This window comes from Bos javanicus, chromosome 10 (genome assembly GCF_032452875.1).
Source record: "Bos javanicus breed banteng chromosome 10, ARS-OSU_banteng_1.0, whole genome shotgun sequence".
Classification (NCBI taxonomy): domain Eukaryota; kingdom Metazoa; phylum Chordata; class Mammalia; order Artiodactyla; family Bovidae; genus Bos; species Bos javanicus.
Genome location: NC_083877.1, coordinates 65112377 through 65134401, shown reverse-complemented (window position 1 = coordinate 65134401; position 22025 = coordinate 65112377). Strand labels below are relative to the sequence as shown.

Sequence of the window (22025 nt, the reverse complement as noted above, 5' to 3'; positions counted from 1 at the left end):
AGAAGAAATGATTGGAGAGTGGAGAGCCTACAGACTCCGAGGCATCAATTTCTCCATGATGACTAGCTGAAAATGCTGTAGTGGTTTTCCCTATTTTTGGTGCCAAACCTCTGGGATCTGACTAAACTTCGCTGCTTTTCTTTTACTCCTTTATGGGTCCCACCCCTTTCTTGAGGCCTCTAACCTCGTTTCCCAATAGTGTTGCTGAACACAGGATTATTTGCCTAGGGTGGGGGTGGGGGTGTCCTCTTTGAAGAGTCTGACACAGTTCAAGAAGACTTGGAGGCTTTTAAAACCGGGGGTCTTTTATGGGATCTGGGATATCTTATCTGCGTCTTCCTGACCTAAATTCGTCGAGCCCTCTATTTGCCAGCGAGGCAGTTTTCCAGTAGCCGTTTTTGACTGGAGCCCTCTGGGTTGAGTGCGATAGTAAAAGGGGGAAGTGGAAGTGAAGTGGGAAGCTGGAGGACCGTTCTCCATCACTGGTCAGTCTCAACAGGTAACATTCTTTAGTTCCTCCCGTACCTGCTGGCACCGGTTCAGAGCTATTAAAATTCCTTCAAGGTGTGGCTGAGGGTGGGGTAGAGTGATGTCCAGCCATCTAAATAACTTAGTAGACTGGGATTGCTAAAATGCAAATAAAAATACACAAATACGTACACAGAGTCGAAAAGGCTGGAGAAAAGAGTTTCCGAATAAATCTCACTGTCCTGATCCTCGCCCCCGCCCCGCGCCCCGCAACTACAGCATCGTGGACCTAAATGACTCACTTTTGGTTGCAGCTTCCGAATGGGTTAAGAGCGCAAGTAAACTCTTGGGAGTCCGGTAGGAGTTGCTGATTGTGCCGGACATTGCTTGCAAAGCAATTTTGAGGTTCACCTCTCTCCGCTTTTTCTCATTCTTTTGTTGGAGGTTCGCGGAGTTGGCTTGGGCATTTACTTTTTTTTTAAGTTTTTACGTCCCCAATCCCCTGTCTCCAGCTCCCGGAGTGCGGCACTTCTCACCGCCCCGAGACTTTTGGGCTCGCTCCAGCCGTGGGGAGGGGGCGGGGGGACTTTGTTCCCCGAAAACGACCTTGCCCTGGGAATTTCCTGTGGCCATTTCTCACGGACCAGCCCCCTCCTCCGGCTGGAAGCACCGACACCCACCGCTGCATGCCCTCCCGGAGCCAGAGACGCGAGCGTGGAAGGGAACGCCTGGCTCCCTCCCGCACCCGGGTGGGAGGCAGCCGCGCTCCCCGGGCTCCCCCTCCTCAGGTCCCGCCGCCGAGAGCCCGGATGTTGGATTCAATCCCTACGCCGGGTCCTTCATTTCCATAAAAGGGCAGCGACTCGGCGGGGCCGAGATTGCTGCCGCCGCGGGCGCCCCCGCCTCCCCCGCACGGCTCGCCTCCCCGCCGCGCGCCACCCCTCCCCAGCCCGGGAGTTCGCGCGGCCTCGGCCCCGAGAGCGGCGGCGGGGGGACGGCGGGGGAGGGGCGAGGCGGCCGGACCCGCGGAGGGCGGCTCGGCGGGGCGGGGAGGAGGGAGCTGGTCTCGGACTGAGGGGGCGGGGAGAGAGGGGTGGAGCGCGGAGGGAGAGGCGAGGGGCAGCGACGGCTGGACTCCATTAGTCGCTCGGGCCAGGACGCCGCGTTTCGCCGGCAGAGGAGGGGACCCGACACCACCGCCGCTGCCGGGCAAGCCCCCGCTCCGCGCCCGTTGCTGCTCCAGTCCGGGCCGGGAGCGCAAGAAGCGCTCGGTGAGGGGCCGGGCCCGGCAGGGACTGAGGGGAAGCGCGGGCGGGGAGGAGGACCGTGGAGCCCGCGGACGGCCTCTCCCGGGCCTGGGTGCGGCCGGCAGGCGGGCAGGTGAAGCCCGCCGCGGTCCGCTAGGCGAGGGCCGCTAGGCTGGGGCCGCGCGGGGTGGGCGGCGCCGTGTCCGCCGAGGACCGCCGCGGGGCGGGAGCCGGGGTGACCGCGGGAAGGGGCGCGGGGCGTAGAGTCCTGCCGGCAGCTGGCCTCCCCGCCGGCTCTCCAGAATTCGTGCGGAAACCCTTGCGTCCTCTCACCCGCGGCTGACTGTGCGAGTTCGGTGGGATTTGCTTTCCTTTGGGAGAGTGACGCTGACGAGAGCCATTTCCTCCGTGCTCGCAGGAAGGAGCCATGGCTCTGGACGGGATAAGGATGCCAGATGGCTGCTATGCGGATGGGACGTGGGAACTGAGCGTTCATGTGACGGACCTGAACCGCGATGTCACCCTGAGAGTGACTGGGGAGGTGCACATTGGAGGCGTCATGCTCAAATTGGTGGAAAAACTCGGTGAGTAGCATCCCGGCCGCGTCAAAGTAACGACTTCTCAGGCTGGGCGCGCGGGTGGGGAGGGGGGGACTTTAAGGCGGGAGGAGGGGTGGGTTTTGGAAGTCTTGCTTGGCATCCCGCAAATGCTTTTGTTTTTCCTAGTGTAAGATTCCGTTAATATTTAAACAAATAGGCTTTCCCCCTTTGCCTCTTTTTTGTATTGTTACTCTTTGAAATTTTAATAATTTGGTGACTTCAGTCTCCTAACTAGTACTCTTAATTGCGTAGGAAATAGAAAAAACTTAATTCTTAAAGGAAGTGAGAAGAGTGCGCAAATGAAGGTTGAGAGGGTTATATTACAGGGTTTGTGGTTATCGGTTCCTTACCTTCAGTGTACCTGAATGTTGGTGACGTTTGACATTGAGGATGATGCAAAATCTATATAAAATTAAATTCTGTTGAAAAATGTTCAACTTCTGGCGTTAATATGAAAGTTGTGTAGCTGTGCTACTACGTGATGGAGTATATTTAAATGTTCCAGTCATCCACGGTTAGAAGGGGTGGGGCAGTATTTGACTGTCTGTAATAGTTCGTGCTTTTAAGTTATTTCGAGCGTTGGATTTATGTAAATAACAAGCTAGTGAAAGAATTTTGTTTTAAAAAGCAGATATTATTGACTGGAGATTGGCAATACTTGATTGGGTACAAATATATTGATTTAATACTGTTAAGTTGATTAATTTTAACACTGCCTCAGTCATACTAGCATATCCAACAATGTGAAGTGTAAGAAAATTTTCAGTACACATTTGTGATGGATGAAACCATTTTCAGCTGGGAGAATCAACTAAAACTATTCAATAGATGTTTTTATAACAAGAGAAATGCTCGGAGGACTGTTCCTGAGTTTTAATGTGTCATTTGTTTGTAGTACAAGTTCTGATAAGTGTGTGGCATTATCTCTCTGGGCTTTGTATGTGTGTCTTTTTAAAACACAGCATTCCTTCTTCAGGCCACTCTGGAAAAAGAAAAATGGTTATTTATCAGAAAATGTATTTCTTGCCAAGGATTAGTGTATACCTTCCATATAAACTTACCGAAATTGTGCCCCCAGTATAAGACGGCATTCATTTAGGTGGGACTTTTTTGGATCAGTGCAGGGAGTTTAATTATTGAAGGACCATAAAGAAGCTCCTTAGAGGGTAGCCTCCTTAGGAATGTGCGTTGTTTGGCTCTCTGAGACATAGTCCAGGAGGGAGCCCCCCTGCTTTGTAGCCCTTTCAAAAGGAGATTCTGCTGTGTTTACCTACATAACTGTTCGTTATCATTGTTCTTACCTGATTTGACTAAGTCAGTCACTGTGCAAAATATTTGAGTCTTTTTTGTCCAGCACTAGTAAGGGATTGTTTAAGGAAGAAAATATCAAATATAATTGTTTGTATTTCCTTTGTTTTCAAAGGGAGTAAGCATTTGCTTCAGAGATTGCTTTGTATATGACAAATGGGCCTCATTAATACACTGGTTTCAAAAAGAGGTATTATTGTGAAAAGGAGCTGTTGAAGGTGACTGAGACAACTTGTAGTTCTTGAAAGCCGGGCTTTATCTAATGAATAAATAATGACTATGTTGCATTGATTGGAGCTGTTTATTGTAGAATCACAGGCATAAATAGAAATACAGAGAATAAACTATTTGCAGACAGAACTGATGTTAATTTGCAGTGACTATAATGTTTATCTTTTAATGTTGATATATTTTAAATTTTTTTATGCAGTGACAAGAAACCCAGTAAGGTAGGAAATGTGTACATGAAAGCTTTACATCTTTCTTGAACTGAACAATATTGATCCTCTTAGATTTTGATTTTCAAGTAGAAAATGTTCTTTAGCGTAATTCTGACTTTCCCCTTTGGTAAAAGTAGGGCTTAATGAATTTTTGCTCCTGGTTTTAGGATTAGATATTTTGAATGGCAAGCTATTTTGTTACCTATTGGCAAGTAAATAGAGGAGAAATTCTGGACAGCATTTTGACTTAGAAATCAGGCTCGTCAAATTAGAAAAGAACTTTTTAGTTCTTCAGAGTTGCCTAAAACTGGAATGGCCTACCTTCTGAAGCCCTAAGTTGTGTTACTGAAGGTATTGGGCAGACTGGTTAGTTACTTGTCAACAGCCGAAGTAGATCAAAGAAGCTTGCAGAGTTTAGATGAAAAGAGGTGGAGGTCATGGCACAGATCAGATGGTACAGGATCTCATGTCTGAGGGGGTTGTAAAGCAGAGATGCACAATTAGCAGAACCAGGCTGCTCTGCACTCAGAGCAGTTATGGTTCCGAAGAGCAACTTTCACCTGTTTTCAAACTCCACATGCCTGTTTGATACCCTTTTTATTTTCATCATTGTGTGTATGAATGAATACCAGAGCATTATGTTTTAAGGCTGTCTTGCATATAATCAGTGATAACAGTTATTTCTCTGGGATTGGTAGATTTTATGATGACTCCTTTCTTCAACATTGTGTTAAAATTTTGTGTGTATGTACACACATGAAATTTTCTGCGAAGAGTCTTAGCTTTCATTAGGTTTTCGAAGAGGTCTATGATCAAACAACGATTTGGCCCTTGAAAGTCAGCCTTATTTTGAAGGTACAGTGTTCATCTCAGACTCAGGCAGTTTAATGAAGCAAGCTAAAAAAGTAAATAATGCTTCCAGCAACATCTTTATATTTAGAATTTTATAAAGAACTTGTGTGCTTCAGGTAAGATCATTCAACCGTGATTCTTAGATTTATGACTTTAATTCAAAGATCTACTTGATGCCTTTTAAATTTTAGTACACAAGACATTTGTTATTCTGCGCAGATCTTTTAAAAGAAGATAGAGTATACACCATGAAAAAGTGGGCTTTAGGGAATTAAATCCTGATGTCACAGAAACTTCTTCCATCTGTGACTTTAGGTTGATACTAGACAAGTAATCTCCATATCAAGTTTCCCAATGTTTATACCCCATTCTGAAAATGAAAAGTTATTACACTTGATTTTTTTAATCCAGATTGAAAGCTTTAAATAAAAATTTTTTAAACTTTTTGTACTTTTTGTTGAAAACAATTTTCAAAGCTAATAGATTTTTTTTTTTAAGAAAAGAGTTAAAATATAAAATATCAAGGTTAAGGATTATAAAAATAAGACACCAGAGAATAAAATTATAAAAATAGTTGTGTTTAAAAATAAATGTTGCAGGTAAGGAGGAGGCTCAGTTTTATGGGATTCCCTGATGTTCCTTTGGAGATCACCAAGAAGTATTAAAACTGTTCTACTCTGTAGAATTCAGAGCTTAGTAAGTATTGAGGATTCAAAATGCCAAAAGATGCTTTGTTTCACTGCATAGCAAAAGGCTACTGTTTCTGGATGTAGCCTTTGGAAAGAAGTCATCCTCACTTTATCATGTATCATGTTCTTGCTATAATAATAGAATACATTTATGTTGGAGTTGTGTGTTAGGATTAAGTTAAACTGTGATTTTAGCACACATGATGACCCACCCCCCAAAGCTTTTGGTTCAGATTACCTTAAAAATCCCTTAAAGTGATAAGTGATCATGAAGTATGGTTACCATTCATTCATTCCATCTCATAGAATTATAAAATAGCTATTTTTTCCTTCAGAAATTCCAAAAATAAATTTCTTTAGTTGGACCACAGATGAAGAAATTGGCTTGCATTCGGGGCTTTGTTACACAAAAATACTTTAAATACTAGGATCAGAGCTTGGCAAGATACACATAGGGAGAAACGCTTATGTTACTGGACAGCTCCCTTACACTCCTGCTTAGGGCTCCTTGGGGAGGGTGTGCTTATTTAGTGAAATGGTGTCTATGTCGTTGAAATCCTCAGTTTTTTTCCTCTGGGGGCTTATGATTGAATTCATGGAAGTGAAATGTCAGCATGATGCAGCGTCAGTGCATTCATAGTGGACTATATCAAGATAAAATTTCTGAAAATCTTTTGAAGTGGGGTGGGAGAAGCACTTAATGGTGAAATCATGTATATTAGAATAAGTTGAATTTTAGTTAAATATGTACTTAGAGCAAGTTTACTCAGTAATTAGAGTACTCTTAATGATCCATTGGAACTGGACATTGAATTTTATCTGTTTCTCAGCACATCTGAAGCTCTTTAAAAATAAAGGACACTATGTGAATTTTACTAAAATTCTCATAGCATGTAATAAAGTTCAAGCTATTCTTTGGATACATTATGGGTTGTTTGCTGCTGTGTTTTATACCCAGTTTTTAAAAAGTCAACAAATACTGTTTGATTCCAAGTAGAGTTAACTTATATTTATAGAGGCACTAAAAAGAATGTATCTTTTTTATTCCGTTTGTTAGAAAAGATAGTGTTGGAAATGCTTATTAGCTATTAAAAACAGAAAATTTGAAGTTTTGTCTTTTATCTTCAACTCTTTATTTTTTGTAATTTCAAACTTATAAGTTCAAGAATGATAATTGAATACTATAGTCTTCATTTAGATCATCTGTTAGCATTTTTCATTTGATTTCTCTGTGCACATACACACACACTTTTGGGAACCATTTGAGGGAGTTACACACATCATAACCCTTCATCTCTAAGTACTTAAAATATGTGTCACCTAAGAACAAGGACTTTCTCTTTCATATTACATTACAGTTATCAAGTTCAGGAAATTAAACATTGATTTGATACTGTTGTCTAACATGCATCCAGATTCATATTTGGCAGTTGTTCCAGTATTAGCCTTTGTTTTTTCCATCCAAGATCTCATTCTACATTTAGCTGTCAGTAAATTGCCTTCTTTACTTAGTCTCCTTTAATATACACAATGGCTACCAAGTTTAGAACCATAAGAGGTTATGTAATATGTGGCTTATTAATATTACATTGAGATATATGTAAAGTAATAGTACCTGTTTCCAGATACTTCACAGCCATCCTATGGCATAGTTCCTTAGCATTTGTCTTTTCAAGACATTGTTTTACCTTTTTTTCAACAATAAAATTGTTTATCAGTGTGAATTTCACTTCAGAATGATTGTAGGTTCTTCTTCATACACCTTTATCAGTAAAGCTTAGTTTTCTTCTTAGCTTACTATTGGATAAGGTATACAATATTTTTACACATCATTGGGTATAGGTTTCCATCGTGTTAGTTGTCTTTAGGCTAGTAGACGCTAATAGATACACAGAATAATAAATAATATTCTGGCTCTGCCATGTATTGGCTTGTGTGATCTTGGACAACTAATCTAATCTTCTGAGTGAGTTTTGACATCTGTAAAATTCCAATTTAAAAAAACTTTCTCGTAGGTCTTGGTGAGAAAAGAGATAATACATGTGAAAATGCGTTATATGGACTATTTGTGCTACACAGATAAGAGTGGCCATTTTCTCAGTGGCATTGAGAGTCCCTGAATATCCTGAAGTGGAGGCAGGGGTCAGGGAGGAACTCCTTTTAAAAGGAGTTCAGATGTAATCTAGACTGTTTAAAAGGTTCCAGCTTTAATCGTGGAGAATTACACCACTCAGAAGGAGCCTAGTTTGGGACTGCTTTGTGCTCTCAACTCCCAACAGCAAGGAAAATAGCTATCATTCCACCCTTTCGCTCACTTCCAAGCATACGTGCCTCTGTAATGTAGCAAAGAGCTATTTAACTACTGTTTTCATGAGATTTCTGAAATGGAGTGGACCAGTAAGTGGACAATGGTATTCCAGAGATTTGAAAAATTTATAACCATGAAGGCTTCAGTAGTGTGTTTTTTATTCAGTTGTAACAAAGGAATGATATACCATTGTGTCTTGGCATGTGAAAACATTGAGCCCATTTAGAAATTAATGGAAATGGTTTAAGAAAAAAGCTAATATATGCAATATTTTTATTTAGATAATTATCTTACTGAAATAATTTAAAAATTGTGCTGATGCCATAATATATTACAAAATGGTATATTTGCCCAGTGTGAGGTAAACAGATACTCTAAAAAAATATTTTAAGATAACTTTTTGAGATATAATATTCTGCACTCATGTTTGTGGTTACAAAGTCATATCTACCATAATTCTTTTGTAACAAATTTTTGCATAATTACTGCATTTTTTGCTTGTTAATTTTTCTTAAAATCAGGCTTACTGAGGTATAATTTACATACAATAAAATTCATACTTTTTAGTATACTGTGCTGAGTTTTAGCAAATGCATGCAGTCATAAAACAACCACAGTCAAGACACAGAACTTTTCCAGCACCCCAAAAACTTGTCTCTGTGTTTCTTTATAATGAGCCCACCCCTTCAACTCCAGCTCCTGAAAAACCACTGGATGTCTTTTCCAGAATGTCATATAAATGGAGCTTTAAGGGTGGTTTCTTTCACTCTGGTGGCTCAGCTGTAAAGAATCCCCCTGCAATGCAGGAGACATGGGTTTGATCCCTGGGTTGGGAAGATCTCTTGGAGAAGAAAATGGCAACTCACTCCAGTGTTCTTGCCTGGGAAATTCATGGATTGAGGAGCCCGGCGCGGGCTACATACAGATCATGAGGTCACAAAAGAATTGGACACAATTTAGCAACTAGTACATTTTAGTAGTAAAAGTGAAGTCGCTCAGTCGTGTCCGACTCTTTGTGACCCCATGGACTGTAGCCTATCAGGCTCCTCAGTCCATGGAATTTTCCAGGCAAGAGTACTGGAGTGGGTTGCCATTTCCTTCTCCACGGGATCTTCCCAACCCAGGGATCAAACCCGGGTCTCCTGCATTGCGGGCAGACACTTTACTGTCTGAGCCACCAGGGAAGCTCTTTACATTTTAGTAGTACATTTTATTTAAAAATAATTGTTAGCGTAATACATTTTAGATTCTTGTATATGAGTAGTTGTTTTTATTGTCCGGTTGTAGTTCTTTGTATGAGTATGTACCACAGTTTGTCTGTCTACCAGTTGTTTGCAGTCTTTTGAGAGTACCACTGTTTTTTCTCGTTTGCAGAGATTTTATGAGAGTTAACAATTGTTCCAAGTCCTCCAGTAGCATTTGGTATTGTCAGGGTTTTGGTTTTATTTTTGTTTAATTTTATTCAGTCTAATAAAGTATGTAATGATATCTTACTATGATTGTAAGTCACACTTCCCTAATGGCTATGATGGGAAGCTTTTTACAGGCTTATATGCCATCTGTATATCTTAGTAAACTGTCTTCATATCGTTTGCTTATTTTTTTAATTGTTTTATTTGTTTTCTTGTTGAGTTTTAAGATTACTTAATATATGCCAGATACAAGTACTTTATCAGATAGGTATTTTAAAGTATTTTCTCCCAGTCTGTGGCTTGTCTTTTTATTTTCTTAACAGTATCTTTCAAAGAGCAAAATTTTTAAATTTTGAGGAAGTCCAATTTTATCAAGTTTTTTCTGGATTGAACTTTTAAAAAATTGTCTTCCACAAGGGAATTGGCTTAGTCAAAGCTTGAAACTTTTTGCCCTATAAGTTGTGTAACTTCTGTTTATTTTTGTATGTTGAAAGGAGAAATATATGAAGTATAGTAGTGATAATGTATCAGAAAGGAAATAATTGCATCATATCAATTTGAAATAATGTAATTACAACTTTTATTTGGTAAAATCTAAGCTATAAAATAATAGGCCAGTGAAAACTAATTTACCATCAATCCATTAGAAAACCTAGATATTTTAGAACTTTAGTCATAAAAATAGATCTGTAATAAAGCATCATTGAATAATTAAAATTTTAGGGTTTAATGTTATAAAAAGAATTAAGTCTGGATTATAATCCTGACCATGCTACTTAATAGCTTTGTGATTTTTAAAAATTTTTTAAGTCAGAGTTTTCATGTTAAGGGTCTCAGTTTCCTTATCTGTACAATACAGATAAAGACAGAAGCCTTCGTTTATGTTTGTTACCTTGTCTTTTAGTGTTATTGGAAGTCTTTGAAAATTGTTCTTCAAATATAATATCCTCTAAACAGTATCGTTGTGTATAAAGGGTCATTATTTGAATCCTTCATTCTTTGCTTTTTGTCTGCCTTCCTTCATTGAGACTATTACACTATTTATTCATAGTGACTCAGAGTTATGTGTAAAATGTTGAAAATTTTATTTTCTGATACTTTTTCTGTTTCAATAATTCTGCTCAGTGAATTAGTGTTCTTAAGAGAAGATGATAAGCAATAAATGGTTGAAATGGGAAGTTTACATTTAGATTTCCCTTCCTTTCATGATTCAGTCTGCAGACTCGATTATTTATTATTTAGTTATAAAGACCATCCAGTTTCAGTGGGTAGCCCTTATACAGTGTTGAAGGTAACAGAGCTGGTAACCTTCAGCCCACAGGAGGTGACGTTTGCTTTGGAATCTGTAGTGAATCTTTTCTCAGATATTTACCTATCTTATTTTTATATTATGCTGTAACTAAAAGCTACATGAGGTATCTTAAAGGTCAATTTTAAAGCATCAATGTGATGATGGTTTTGATATCTTTTCTTAATGGAGCATTCAAGGTTATGAATAAAACAGCAGTGACGTGCTAGCATTATTGATTGCAGATGAAGATGTCTGTTGGATAAGTGCCTCCCAGTTTATTGTTCCTTAATGAGGTTCCTGAATTTCATAACCTTTGAAGTTAAAAATAACTTGAAAAATGCGGACAGTTGCTGTATCAGTTTAAGCTTTTATGCAAGGTGTTGATGCAGTCTGTTGCTGTGATAGAATGCCCTTGTTGTGGAGCATAGCCTGTGGGAAGGCCTCCTGTGTCACAATCCTGATTTTGCAGCCCTGTGGTGTGTGACCTAACCTGTCTGTGCCTGTGGTTGCTCATCTTGAAAATGGGAATAATAACAATGTCTTTATCCTAGGATTATTAGAAGGACTCAGTTAGTTAATATATGTGAAGTATTTTAGAATAGCCTCTGTAAATGGAGCTATGTTGATGAAGTGTAGCTATGTAAAATGTTCCCTTTTACTGAGCTAGAGAAATAATATAAAAGATTGGGAATGTGTCATTTATAAAGGTGAGCCAAATAGTACTGATTCATTCTCTACCATATTAGGAATATATTTTAACATTATTGTGCTTACCTTTATCACTATGGGGTTTCCCTAGTGGCTAAGACTTTAAAGAATCTGCCTGTAATGCAGGAGATCTGTGTTCCATCCCTGGGTCAGGAGGATCCCTTGGAGAAGGGTATACTGACTACCCACTTCAGTATTCTTGCCTGGATATGACAAAGATGGTTTAGAAGCAGTAGATTTTATATTCCAATATATACAAAATTATAGATAAACCATGCTTAAATGGAGGCTATTCCAATTTAGTATTCTGGTTTAAACAAATGCCTTTTTTAAAAGGTGAACTTTGTCAGTGTTTAAGGACTTAAGTCCAAGATGTGGCCACTTAGAGTTATATATGACCTTGGCATATTGTTTTAACCTCTCCTGATTATTAATCTCACTTAACCTTTGTTTACTTCCCTGCTTCTTAGAGTTAATATAAGAACTAAGTATGATGTAAAAAGTATTGGGATGACCAAAAAGTTTGTTCAGGTCTTTTTCATGAGATGGTACGAAAAAACCTGAATGAATATTGGCCACCCACCCCAATATTAACAGAATCTCTGGTAATAAGTAGAATGCCTATATTAAGAACTCAAAAAAAATGTTACCCTCAGTTATCCTTCAAATACTATGTAAACCTAGTTTTGAATTGTGGGTTGAAGTAGCCTGGTTTATTTTCATTGTATTTATGTAGTACTTAACCAAAACCCCTTCTTATTTTCTTGCTTTTGTAAGTTTTGTTTAATGGCTCTGAACTCTGGAATACGTTCCCTGAGCTAAACTGCTTGGGTGGGAATACTGGCTTTACTCCCTATAAGCTTTGTGACCCTGGGTCAAGTTATTTAGCTTTGCGGTGGCTTAGTCTCCTATAAGTAAAATGAGGGTAATAGTATATTTACCTCATATGAGTTGTGAGGATTAAATGAATACATATGTGTAAAGTACACAGTGGTGTATAGTGAGTACTATTAGGGGGTGGTGGTTGTTCAGTCAGTTGCTCAGTCTTGTCTAGCTCTTTGTGACCCCATGGACTGAAGCATGTCAGGCTTCTCTGTCCTTCAGAGTGACTGTGGTTATTTTATTGAGGATCCTAATGGATGGCTAGGATATCTCACTACTAAATATTTTCTCGGATGAATTTGGGGAATAAATGCCTTAAAAGAACTTAGACCAGGAAAGAGGGACTTTAGAACAAAAGGAGACATTCACGTGTAAATATTCCTACCCAAAGATAAGTACGTGCATTTTTTGTTTCAGTAGGTTAGAGAGGCTTATAACATGTGGCATTTGTGAGGATCAAAGAGATGGTGAACTTGACCCATCAGTAGTAGCAGCAAGCAAGCATTTATGGAGGGCCAAGCCATGAAATTAAAAGACGCTTACTCCTTGGAAGAAAAGTTATGACCAACCTAGATAGCATATTGAAAAGCAGAGACATTACTTTGCCAACAAAGGTCCGTCTAGTCAAGGCTATGGTTTTTCCAGTGATCGTGTATGGATGTGAGAGTTAGACTATGAAGAAAGCTGAGCGCCAAAGAATTGATGCTTTTGAACTGTGGTGTTGGAGAAGACTGGAGAGTCCCTTGGACTGTAAGGAGATCCAACCAGTCCATTCTGAAGGAGATCAGCCCTGGGATTTCTTTGGAAGGAATGATGCTAAAGCTGAAACTCCAGTACTTCGGCCACCTCATGCGAAGAGTTGACTCATTGGAAAAGACTCTGATGCTGGGAGGGATTGGGGGCAGGAGGAGAAGGGGACGACAGAGAATGAGATGGCTGGATGGCATCACTGACTCGATGGACGTGAGTGTGAGTGAACTCCGGGAGTTGGTGATGGACAGGGAGGCCTGGCGTGCTGTGATTCACGGGGTCGCAAAGAGTCGGACACGACTGAGCGACTGAACTGAACTGAAGCATTATATTAGGTAATAGGACGTAGTCCCCACATAAAATCTGAACGACTTTCTAGTAACAGTGAAAACGGAAGATTGCTTTGAATTGACAGTCTCAATGTGAAGCACCAAATACGTGGTTCAGAAAGATGGTGGAGATTTAGAAGCATGAGCCTCGACTGACTGACTTTATTTGAAGAGAGCCAGGGTGAAAAGTTTGGAAGAAAGGTATTCTGGATTGAAAATTGTGATGTTTATGATGTATTAGAGACTAAGAGAAGCAGAAAATATGATTATAGAGAGGAAATATATCATTAAGTGAGGAAATGATATTCTGTTTTCTTCTGTTATTCCTTCATTCACCTACTTGCTTTAAATGAGAACCTACTAGAGTGCCAGATACCATACTGCGAATGGCAGAGACCAAGTGTACAAAATTAACTTAATCCTTAGACTCATTCGACCTGCAGTCTTAAGGGTAAGACAATCTTTAAATAAGTAATTGCTGTTATGTGTGAGTGTTATAATAATTAAAATAGTTATCAGAGAGCATATATACTGGGGAACCCAACCTAGTATATGGGGAAGGGTTTCTGGAGGACATTACATTTAAATCGAGGGCTGATGGTGTCTGACTCTTTGCAACCCCATGGACTGTAGCCCACCAGGCTCCTCTGTCCATGGGATTATCCAGGCAGGAATACTGGAGTGGGTTGCCATTTCCTTCTCCAGGGGATCTTCCTGACCCAGGGATCGAACCCAGGTCTCCCACATTGCAGGCAGACGCTTTAACCTCTGAGCCACCAGGGAAGCCCGATGGTGGAGTAGGAAAGAGCCAGATGAGTGAGTGGCAGAAGATCTTAGGAAGGAGGTGTAGGATAAAAGAACAGCAGGTGGGAGAACATGAGAAGTCGAGCATGCAAGCATGGGGATGAGGGAGGGCCACCATTTGAGGAACTGAGTCTGTGTTGATAGAGGAATGGTCCTGGGGAACCAGGGACTTGACAGGCTTAAGAAATAAGCAAATGCTTAAAGTGCATTGTAAACCAAATTTAAAAGATTTAGTATTGTGGTAAGAGCTGTGAGATTCCAATAACAGATTTTAAACTGGAAAGAGACATCAGATCTTTACAAATTTGAAGTACATCATGTTCATATATGTCAGTAACATATGATACAAGCAGTAGTAAGCCTCTTGCTGCTGCTGCTAAGTCACTTCAGTCGTGTCCGACTCTGTGCGACCCCATAGACAGCAGCCCACCAGGCTCCCCCGTCCCTGGGATTCTCCAGGCAAGAACACTGGAGTGGGTTGCCATTTCCTTCTCCAATGCATGAGAGTGAAAAGTGAAAGGGAAGTCGCTCAGTCGTGTCCAACCCTCAGCGACCCCATGGACTCCAGCCTTCCCGGCTCCTCCAGCCATGGGATTTTCCAGGCAAGAGTACTGGAGTGGGATGCCATTGCCTTCTCTGAGTAAGCCTCTTAGATTCCAAGAAATATTTTTTTCCATAGCTTGTGCTCTAGTCCCGTATTAGAATTTGTTTCCATACTTCTTTTTTGAAGTATAGAATAGCTAGTGCCTTTGACTAACTTCAAAAAACAAATCCAGTTTTAATACTCCATGAGTCAAACACTAACTGATAAATTCAGCCTTGATGTTACTCTTAGAATTTGTCAGATGTTGACATTGCATGGACTCTGAGTCCAGTCTTCTAGGAACTAAGCCAAACTGAACCAAATTTGTAGTAAGCCTTTAGGATTGGATAGAAAGTTACCCACCCTCTGGAAATGAATAATTGACATGCTTTCTATTTGTGTGCACTCTGTAATTGCATGCATGATTTATGTCATCTGGTAAAACTTCTTAACTACTTGAATTAGTGTATTTTGTAATAGCAAATACTGTTGCTATTTGAAATAGTATTCAATTGATACTGAAATTGATAAACATTATTTTGTGTTTGTGAGTAACTTCAGAAGGCGATTTGTAAACTTAGTTGATTGTGTTTTGCTTTGATGGGCGAATTCCTGAATTTTCAATCAAGTTAGCTATGTCAAAGAAATGTCAGTTAGTCACTTTGTATCAGAAGTTTAGTTTCTAAATGTTTTTAATCACTGGTTGATGCATCTGTTTTAGTCACTCATTGAAATCTTAATGTAAAACAATAATTTTCTTATGCTAAAATTGAATGGAGTACTTTAATTGAAATATTTTGGCAGTTTGAATGATATGTATACTTTGAAATGGTTTACTGCTTCTACTAACAGATGACAAACATTTTATTAAGAATAGGACATATCAGAATTTTGGAAACCATCAATATTTTGCACAGTTTCAACATACAAGTTTTCGTTATCATGGTTTAGTTAACACCAGTTATCTAACAACATGGTTCATGTTTTAGTTACCACCATACTTTTGTTTAATTGCATAAAATACCAACTTTGCTTCTAACTCTTCAGTATACAATTCACTGTGTCAGTAACAGACGAGTACATTTAAGAGTTTTCATGTTACTTGCATATTACAGATATTTATTGGTTTAATTCCATGTACAAGGCCCTGGGCTTTGCCTTTGAAGTACAAGATAAATAAGACCAAAGACCCTTAATTGAGTGGAGGAAGGGAGTTACATAAAATCAATTATAATTGATTGGGATACATTATTCAGAATGCTAAGATGTACCTAACTGCTTTGGCAAGAGGGTTAGTGAAGACATAGAGATGGTAATATTTGGTTTTTATGTAGGATTTTGTCAGCCTGATGAGAAGGAAAGAGAAAGGCATACAACCAAGGAGGCAGAAAACATCAAGTTGTTTCACCAACTAGGCCAGAAAGTGAGTTATAGAACCTGGGGACAACTAAGCATCGAGGTGCACAGAAGGTTAGGATTTATGTAACCTACTGAGAGGTTATGAAACACTTCAGCAACAGAGGGACTTGGAAAGTTAAGTAGAGAAGTAAAATGATCAAATTTGCATTTTAAAAAGTAACAGATAGTTTTGTAAAAAATGATATTATAGTTCAGACAAGAGATGTTGAGGACTTAAACTAAAGCAATGTAATAAAAGGAAAGAAAGGGACACATTTAACAGCCATTTGAGAGGTAAATTCCATAGTATTTGCATAGAAAGAAAAACAGGGAGAAGTTGTAAGTTCAGCCTTAGAGAAATATATTCAACATTTTTCTTTGAGGGGAGGCTCCAAAATCACTGCAAATGGTGACTGCAGCCATGAAATTAAAAGACGCTTGCTCCTTGAAAGAAAAGTTATCACCAACCTAGACAGCATATTGAAAAGCAGAGATTACTTTGCCAACAAAGGTCTGTATAGTCAAAGCTGTGATTTTTCCAGTAGTCATGTGACAGTTGAATTATAAAGAAAGCTGAGCGCCGAAGAATTGATGCTTTTGAACTGTGGTGTTGGAGAAGACTCTTGAGAGTCCCTTGGACTGCAAGGAAATCAAACCAGTCCATCCTAAAGGAAATCAGTCCTGAATATTCATTGGAAGGACTGATGCTGAAGCTGAAACTCCAATACTTTGGCCACCTGATGTGAAGAACTGACTCCTTAGAAAAGACCCTTATGCTGGGAAAGATTGAAGGTGGGAGGAGAAGGGGACGACAGAGGATGAGATGGTTGGATGGCATCACCGACTCAATGGACATGAGTTTGAGTAAACTCCAGGAGTTGGTGATGGACAGGGAAGCCTGGTGTGTTGCAGTCCATGGGGTCACAGAGTCAGATATGACTAAGCAACTGAACTGAACTGAACTTAAAGATTTTAAAGATTAGGTTAATATAATTACTCTTTGTATCATCTTGGAGGGGCTTCCTTGGTGGCACTAGTAGTAAAGAACTCACTTGCCAGTGCAGGAGACATAAGAGACACGGATTTGATCCCTGGGTCAGGAAGATCCCTTGGAGAAGGGAATGGCAACCCACTCCAGTATTCTTGTCTGGAGAAGCCCATGGACAGAGGAGCCTGTTGGGCTACAGTCCATGGGGTTGCAAAGAGTTCAACATGATTGAGTGGCTTAGCAAACACACATGATCTTGGTATGAAGGGAAAGTGTTAGTCGCTTAGTTGTGTCCAACTCTTTGCGAACCCATAGACTGTAGCCAGCCAGGCTTCTCTCTCTGTGGGATTACCCAGGTAAGAACACTGGAGTGGGTTGCCATTTCCTCCTCCATGATCTTGGTAGTCTTCGCTTAATTTGTTGAATGGATGGGGCGAGTGGGCAACAGTTACTGAGTTTTGGAATATTTACATGCGTCATTGCCAGTGTTTGCTCTTGTCATTTTATTGATTACTAAAAGTGTATGTCAGCTGAGTTAGCTCTGGGATTGGTTAAAAGCAGTTTCTTTCTGCTTTTCATAGCTGTGGAAAATCAGGAATATACTTATTTCTGGTATACTAGTAATCCTATTATAGTTACTTGAATTAAGTCATAGATCATGTGGTAGTGATGTAGTATAGAATGCACTGCTGAGAATCTCTTGGATTATTCTTCTAGAGTAAAGGATGATTCTGGAAGGAGGGTTGCTCTTCTAGAATAAGATTAAAAATAACTGAGGAATTTACTTCTGGTCTCTCTAGAACAGTCTTAAGGAAGAGAAGAATGATTTAGAAGTTGTTTCAGTTATTTTTATGTGATACAGAATATTCAGTTTATAATATACTTTTATTTAATCTCTAATATAAAATAAGTGGTTAGTTACATTATTTTTCTGAATTGCCTCTTTGCTGTTGATAATCTGTTTCTGTTCTTCACTTGTTTTAAACTCAGTTTAATTTTGTTTAGTAGTATATGTATTCTTCAAATAATTAAATAGCTACCAGCCATAACCTTTTTGAATTTTATTGTCTATAGCTGTCATTATTAAATCAATTGAATATATGTACAATATAAATATTCCTTCACATTTGGTGTTTTGAGAGTGAACTGATGAGTGACTTTGCAGTGTTGGCTGGTTCTAGGCACGACCTCCTGAAACCAGTCTTACTTGAATCACAATTTCCATGGTCCAGTTCTTATTATCTGGTGAAATGCCATATATATATACATACACACATACATACATATATACACACACACACACATATATATATATGCACACATACATATGTATGTATCTTAGGATATATCTTGAATTGATTAGCTTCTTGGTGCCTGTGAGGACTGGGGTCCATTATATACAAATTGACATTTCCAGTGTATGGATAGTATTGGAATAGAGAAATGGAGTCGTTTAAGTGACTATTTCCCCATAGTTCTTTGAGACCCTAATAAAAGAGCAGTCTCTGATGACAAGGTTTCTCCGCCTGGAGTTTGTTTCCCTTGGGCAGAGCTGAGTGAACATAATTTTAGACTGTGAACCCATTTCATCTTGCCGACTTCTTAGCTGAGATTTCAGTTAGGTGCCTATTAGAACTGAAATCTGATCTCTCTGCCCCTGAGGATCTGTAGAGCCTCAAGCAAGAACCTAACCCCACTGAACCTGGTTTACTTATCTATATGAAGAATTTTAGATTGGGTTGATTCCTAAGGACCTTTTCAGTTCCCAGTTTATTTGGGTCTTTGTAAGCCTTCCTGTGATACTGGCAGGGAAAGGCACAAACTAAAAAGCAAGTTGTAGAAAGATCCATGATGTCAGACTTATGGAAAGTATGTTGAAACTCCCACCAGAATTTTACTCGGCTCTTTGCCTGCAAGATGACTTGAAGTCTACTGCACAATAGTCCTGCTACCAGTGCAGGCCACTTAGCTCTGAGTTAGGAATGGCAGGTACCATGTTAAGGAAGGGCGGGAATGAAATACAGCCTCCATATTTCACTTCTCAGCACTCCCCAGTCCCTCTGGCAAGCCCTGGGGTATTTCCACTTCATTTAATAATCCCTTTACCTCCCTTTTCTTCCCTGGTGGCTCAGACAGTAAAGCGTCTGCCCGCAATGCGGGAGACCCAGGTTCAATCCCTGGGTTGGGAAGATCCCCTGGCAAAGGAAATGGCAATCCACTCCAGTAATATTGCCTGGAAAATCCCACGGACAGAGGAACCTGGTAGGCTACAGTCCATGGGATCGCAGAGTCGGACATGACTGAGCGACTTCACTTTCACTTTCATTGTCTATAGAACAGTTACGTGTTAGAACTCCCACACTAAGACCCAGGTAAAATGTCCCCTTTTCTTCAGAGCCTTATCAGTCTTCCACGTTTAAAGTTGTTTGCTCCTGTTGCATTTTGCTCTTTTATCTTTTTAGCTCGTTAAATTTATGTTTCCCTCACTTGAACAGCAAGAACCTCTAGGATGGGAATTCTGAGATAAGTGTAACTTAAGTATATATCCCCATGGCCTAGCTTAGAATCTGGCATATAGTAGGTCCTTGGAAAATGCTTATCGATTCGCGTATTGGTTGTGTATCCAAAGAGCAACACTTTGTCCAGTTTGCCTATTTGCTTTTTGGAAGTCTGAGTGATTAAAAAGACAAGAACTTCAGAGTACTATGTTTCAGGAATTGGTGAGGAAAGCAGAAGGTAAAGCTCTTCTATTGTGAGGAACTTTTTTTTTTAGCAGAGGAAAGAAACTGAGGAAGGAGGCCAGTCAATTCCTACAGTAAATGAAGGATGAGGGGGAAGTAGCCAAGTGTGCTACTTTTAGCAGGAAGAGCTCTCCCTCACCACTTAACACCTCCATTGTTTTTAAGCGTCTCTTCCCTCCAGCCCACACTGCAGGTGCCACTTAGCAGTTTTCCTTACATCTCTAGTTGAACATTGACCATATATTCTTTTTTTTTTTTTTTTTGACCATATATTCTGCAAAAAGCCTTATGATTAGTGGAATATTTCTTATAGTATACTTTGGACTATTTTAGATTTGGGTAATAGTCTGATTTGGAATCTATTTATAATGTTTCCTTGTGGCAAATCTAAATTCTAAGACTCAAAGGAATTTTTTGAACATAATCATTTCATGCTATAAGGATTGTCTTGAGCAAAAGATGATGTGAGAAAGAAGAGGAGGTTGATATGGTTTGATGCCCCGTGTCTAGGAGAATCTGTGCCATACTTAGTGTAGACATGTTTTAATTCTGAATTTGAAGAAGAAAAAATGAATTTTTGAACATAGAACTAAATAAATCTTACATATTATTTTTCATGTTGGTTTCAGAGTAACTTCCTTGTTGTTTTCTTTTTGTTGTTGTTGTTTCCCAAACTTTAAACTTTTTATTTTGTGTTAGGGTATAGTCAGTGAGCATTGTTGTGGTAGTTTCAGTGAAAGGGACTCATGCATCCATTCTCTCCCAAACCTGCCTCGCATCGAGCCTGGCACATACCATTGAGCATGTGCTGTTCAATAGGTCCTTGTTGGTTATACCTTTTAAATATAGCGATGTGTACATTACTATGCCACAAGTCCCTAATTATCCCTTCCCCCTGCAACCGTAAGTTCATTGTCTAAGTCTGTGAGTCTCTTTCTGTTTTGTAAGTTCAGGTGATCATTTCCTTTTAGTTTCCACATGTAAAGGATGTCATATGGTATTTCCCCTTCTCTTTCTGACTGACTTCACTCAGTATGGCACTCCTAGGTCTCTCCATGTTGTGGCAAATGGCATTATTTCATTCTTTTTAATGGCTGAGTAATATTCCATTGTATATATGTCCCACATCTTCTTAATCCATTCCTCTGTCGATGGACATTTAGGTTGCTTCCATGTCTTGGCTATTGTAAATAGTGCTGCAGTGAACATTGGGGTTTTTCTCTGGATATATGCCCAGGAGTGGGATTGCAGGGTCATATATAGCTCTATTTTTAGTTTTGTTTTTTTTTTAAAGGAACTTCCATACTGTTCTCCGTAATGGTTGTGCCAATTTATATTCCCACCAACAGTATAGAAGGTTTCCCTTCTCTCCAGAACCTCTTCAGCATTTGTTGTTTGTGGGTTTTTTGATGATAGCTATTCTGACCGGTGTGAGATGATATCTCACTGTAGTTTTGATTTGCATTTCTCTGATAACGAGTGATATTGAACATCTTTTCATGTGCCTGTTGGCCATCTGTGTGTCCTCTTTGGAGGAATGTCTATTCAGGTCTTTCTTATGCCCATTTTTTTGAGTGGGTTGTTTGTTTTGATGCTATTAAGTGTCATGAGCTGTTTCTCAATTTTAGAGACTAATCCCTTATTGATCACATCATTTGTAAATATTTTCTTCCAATCTGTAGGTTGTCTTTTCATTTTGTTTATTGTTTCCTTTGCTATACAAAAGCTTTGAAGTTTAGGTCTCATTTGTTTATTTTTGCTTTTATTTTCATTATTTTGGGAGATGAATCAAAAAAGATGTTGCTGTGGTTTATGTTAGAGAGTGTTCTGCCTATGTTTTTCTCTGAGAGTTTTATAGTATCCAGTCTCACATTTAGGTCTTTAATTCATTTTGAGCTTATTTTTGTGTCTGGAGTTAAGGAATGATCTAATGTCATTTTTTTTTGCATGTGGCTGTCCAGTTTCCCAGCACCATTTGATGAAGAGCCTGTCTTTCCAACATTGTGTAGTTTTGCCTTTGTTATAGATTAATTGACCATAGGTGAATGGGCTTATTTCTGGGTTCTCTATACTGTTCCATTGATCTATATTTCTGTTGTTCGCCAGTACCATACTGTTTTGATACTGTAGCTTTGTGGTATAGTCTGAAGTCAGGGAGCCAGATTCCTCCAGCTCTGTTTTTCTTTTTCAAGATTGCTTTGGCTGTTCGGGGTCTTTTGTGTCTCCAT

The 22025-nt window shown here is 39.6% G+C and overlaps 1 protein-coding gene across 8 annotated transcripts in view; it reads left to right on the top strand.

Annotated features, from left to right (window-relative positions):
• The first annotated feature begins 251 nt into the window (after nt 1-251).
• Nucleotides 252-22025, top strand: part of FERMT2 (FERM domain containing kindlin 2) — a 77231-nt gene continuing 55457 nt past the window's right edge. For 6 of the 8 annotated variants that reach the window (XM_061428920.1, XM_061428919.1, XM_061428917.1 and 3 more), the window contains exons 1-2: nt 1564-1739; nt 2134-2299. In XM_061428920.1, coding sequence (XP_061284904.1) covers nt 2143-2299 — 157 coding nt within the window. In that variant the 5' untranslated portion in view covers nt 1564-1739; nt 2134-2142. Of the gene's footprint in view, nt 500-1563; nt 1740-2133; nt 2300-22025 lie in introns of those variants that run through there. The other 2 variants (XM_061428921.1, XM_061428915.1) reach the window with 2 other exon arrangements.